Source organism: Solanum tuberosum, unplaced genomic scaffold, assembly GCF_000226075.1.
Source record: "Solanum tuberosum cultivar DM 1-3 516 R44 unplaced genomic scaffold, SolTub_3.0 scf00201, whole genome shotgun sequence".
In the NCBI taxonomy this organism is placed as follows: domain Eukaryota; kingdom Viridiplantae; phylum Streptophyta; class Magnoliopsida; order Solanales; family Solanaceae; genus Solanum; species Solanum tuberosum.
Window position 1 is genome coordinate 838,461 of NW_006239126.1, and position 3,602 is coordinate 842,062.

The following is a 3,602-nucleotide window of genomic DNA, read 5'->3' on the forward strand; positions in this document are numbered from 1 at the left end:
TTTTTTCGTTTATAAAATTAAGATATAAGTAAAAAAAATTTAATTCTAACAATTTTTTTAATTAAAAGTATAAATAAAATTTGTAAAGTCGCAAAAAGTCTTTTAAGGAATAAATTAATAAAATTATCATTTTTATTAATAAAATTATCGTATAATTTGACAAAATGATTATGTATTTATGTAGGTGTTTATGAATATTTTTCGTTTTTTGAATTTCGTGAAAATAGTATCAAAACTTATGTAATTGTTTGTCAAGTTCATTGATGCTCTTTCCGTTATATTTTTTTATTGAAGAGTATTTGATGGATTTAAGTGCTTCTAAAAACATGAAAATGTCGAAAGAAGAATAAAAGAACAAATTAATTTTATACCTTCTTTGTTTTTCTTTTACGAATTTCTTAAGAAATCATAAATAAAATAACAGTTTTACTTATTTATATCTTTATTTTTTAAATTTTTTTATAAATTTTATCTACACTTTCAAAGAGAATTAATTGTTATAATAACATAGAAACTTTGTAATTAATTATATCTTAATTTGTAATTAACAAATAATTTTATATAACTATTATTAGCAATATAAATAATTAGTATCGACATGAAAAAATAATGTCAGTATGCTAGAAACAGAATAAATTAGGCTAGAATTTTTTAATTTTATAGTTTCCATGAATAAAATTACTTTATTAAAATATGGTGGTGAAAAATTTGGAACAATTTGAAAAAGAAATCAAACAAAAAAGTAAGAGAGAGGGAAAACGTCATAAATGAAGAGAGAGAAAGAGCTTGGGTTATTTTTTGAAATGGGACCCAATTATCCACTTGTCAAACAATAAATGGAGTCTCATACAAGTATTGTCTACCACATCATATTTATGCCTCATACATAATAAAATTTTTCATTTCGCGATGGATAAAACCAAAACATAAAAATCATACATAGTAACTCTGGGTTTTTTCAAAAACCCAATTTTCAAGTACATTCATGAATATGGGATAACGTTTTGTACATTACAATTGACATCATTGAAATAGAAGGAAAAAAAATGCTTCCATTTCAAGAGTGTTTTATTTTTTAAAATGTAATGATACCTTTACTTAAAAATCAACAAGAATTTTTCTTTTTAAACTTATAGCTCAATTATCATGAAAACAAAACCATACAAAATCTATTGGGATTTATGAAAATCTTAATTTTATATTAAAATCTTTTGTTCGCAAGTAAAAAAGAAATAATCGTCTACAATAACAATAACAACAAAATCAATGTAATCTCATGAGTGAGGTACAAATGAGAAGAAAGATACTCCCTCCGTCCCATTTTATATGATGTACTTTGATTTGGCACAAACTTTAAGAAAAATGGAAAGACTTTTAAAACTTGTGGTCCAAAATGAATGATAGAAATTTGTGTGGTTGTAAATCATTTCATTAAGGGTAAAAAAGACATTTTATAGGCAAATTGTTATTTAAAATAGAAATGTGTCATTCTTTTTGGGACTGACTAAAAAGGAAAGTAAGTCATATAAATTGGAACAGAGGGAGTAGAATATAAGTAAATTTTATTATAGTATTATTTCACAAGTCAAACAATTAAACAAAAAGGATAAAAAGTACAAATTTATTTATTTTTTCAAACCAATAAAATAAAATAAAAATAACCCGACCAAAGAAACAATTTGACCATATGACAAATAACAGAATATTTTGATTTATACACAAAAGTAGGACCCTATAAAAAGTTGCTACTTTTTATCAAATCTTTCTCAATATCACTACTCATTTATTAATTTTGTTCTTTCTCTTCATCTACTTTTATGAAATATAATTATATACAGACACAAAAATGTATCCCATTTATGTAATTACCTCTCCCTCACAAGGGTATTACCGTCATTTCACACCTCTCCCTCCTTGACCGTCTTCATCACTCTCTCCTCTGTCATTTTTATATCGCGCCATGTCCCTTCCATTTCCATTTTCCTTCTCAGAACTCAAAAAGAGAAAGAAAAAAAATTAGTATAAATTTTTACTAAAAATGCATTTTTATTTACATTTATAATATAGTTTCAAGATTGAACTGTGGAGATTGAGAACAGAAAAGGTGAATTTTTGTTTTGTTTTTTGATTTGAGCTTTGTCGTCGTTAATGGCGACTGGTTGGGTGAAATCATGGCAATGTAAGTCAAGAGCTTTAGACGATGTCGTTAACAATCACCACCATCAATATCACATCTTACCCAACTCAGCTAGTTGCAAAAATGGAGTCAAAAGCCTCAAAGATGTAGTGGAAAACACCAAAAATGGAAAACCCAGAAAGAAAAAACCGTCGCGGCAGCCGGAGCAGCAGTTAACGAAACGACCCGGACCCGGTCCGAGAGGAGGTTCCGAACCCGGTTTGAATAGGGAGAAATCTCGAGCGAGTACCTCCACGAGACTATCACGTGCGGCGACGACTGATTCGTTCTTCCCGGCGTTAACTGAGTTACCGGAAGGTCACCCATCGCGAAATGTAGTCGGGATAATTTTTCAGACGAGTTGGTCTCCGAAGGTTTTTTCGGGTCGGGTTGAAATGGTTTTCAAAGTTCAGAATCTGCCCCGGACTGTGACCCGGTTTGAGGAGTATAGAGAGGTTGTGAAGTCTAGAGCCGGAAACGGCGGTGAATCGGCGGCGGAAAAGGGTGGCGAGGACCATGCACGTTGCGTTGCGGATGGGAATGAGGTGATGAGGTTTTACTGCCTGGGACCCACTAACGGCGGTGCGTACGAAACTGGAAACAGCGCGTGGACGTTTTCAGCCGGGAAAGGAGCGGCGGTGTGTACGTATTCCGGCAGCGGCGCGGCCCATGAGAATGCCGGCGGAGGGAGAGGGAGACGAGCTATGCTGGTTTGTCGGGTCATTGCGGGTCGGGTCTGTAAACAACTCGGATTCGATTCGTTGATTGAAGGCCGAGTTGGATATGACTCCGTTAGTGGAGATAACGGCGAGTTATTAGTATTTGATTCACGTGCCGTTTTACCATGTTTTCTTATTATCTACAAATTGTAAAAAAAAAAAAATTAAAAAAAGTATTGGCTTTAAAAAATCTCCAATTTTTATTTCATTTTTCTGGTTTTCCACTAGTAGTTATATCTTTTTTATTTAAATATTTTTGGGTTTTGTAATTATGCAATATTGGGTATAAATACTATTGTGCATGTCATCATATATTTCACACTTTGGAATTTCATTTTTGTACTAAACCTGAATTTATTGTCACAGAGGTGTACTTTCCATTCAAATTTGAAAAAACTTTTGCATGTAGTATCAAGTACTTAATATGCTCAATACATCATAAGATTTCACGCTCGGTGTATAGTTAAATCACGCTCGGTGTATAGTTAAAGGAGATGTCATATTTTATCTGATTAGACACTTGATAGTACCTGCACAAGTTTTTTCAATATTTGAGTCGAAAATGTCTAATAGAAATTCTTCATATGTGTGTATTAAGCCAATTTATATATTTAAACATGTGCTTAATCATAATGATTAGGACTTGGGTTAAATGGGGTCTAGTGTTAATTACACATGATTCCTTCCAAAATATTGGGTATAGAAAA

At 31.6% G+C, this 3,602-nt stretch overlaps 1 protein-coding gene across 1 annotated transcript; it reads left to right on the plus strand.

Moving 5' to 3' along the window:
• Positions 1 to 1,814: 1,814 nt before the first annotated feature.
• Positions 1,815 to 3,183, plus strand: LOC102579011 (uncharacterized). Its single transcript, XM_006355420.2, has one exon. It carries the CDS (start codon positions 2,149 to 2,151, stop codon positions 3,046 to 3,048), a length of 900 nt encoding a protein of 299 aa, XP_006355482.1. The 5' UTR covers positions 1,815 to 2,148; the 3' UTR covers positions 3,049 to 3,183.
• Positions 3,184 to 3,602: the final 419 nt, after the last annotated feature.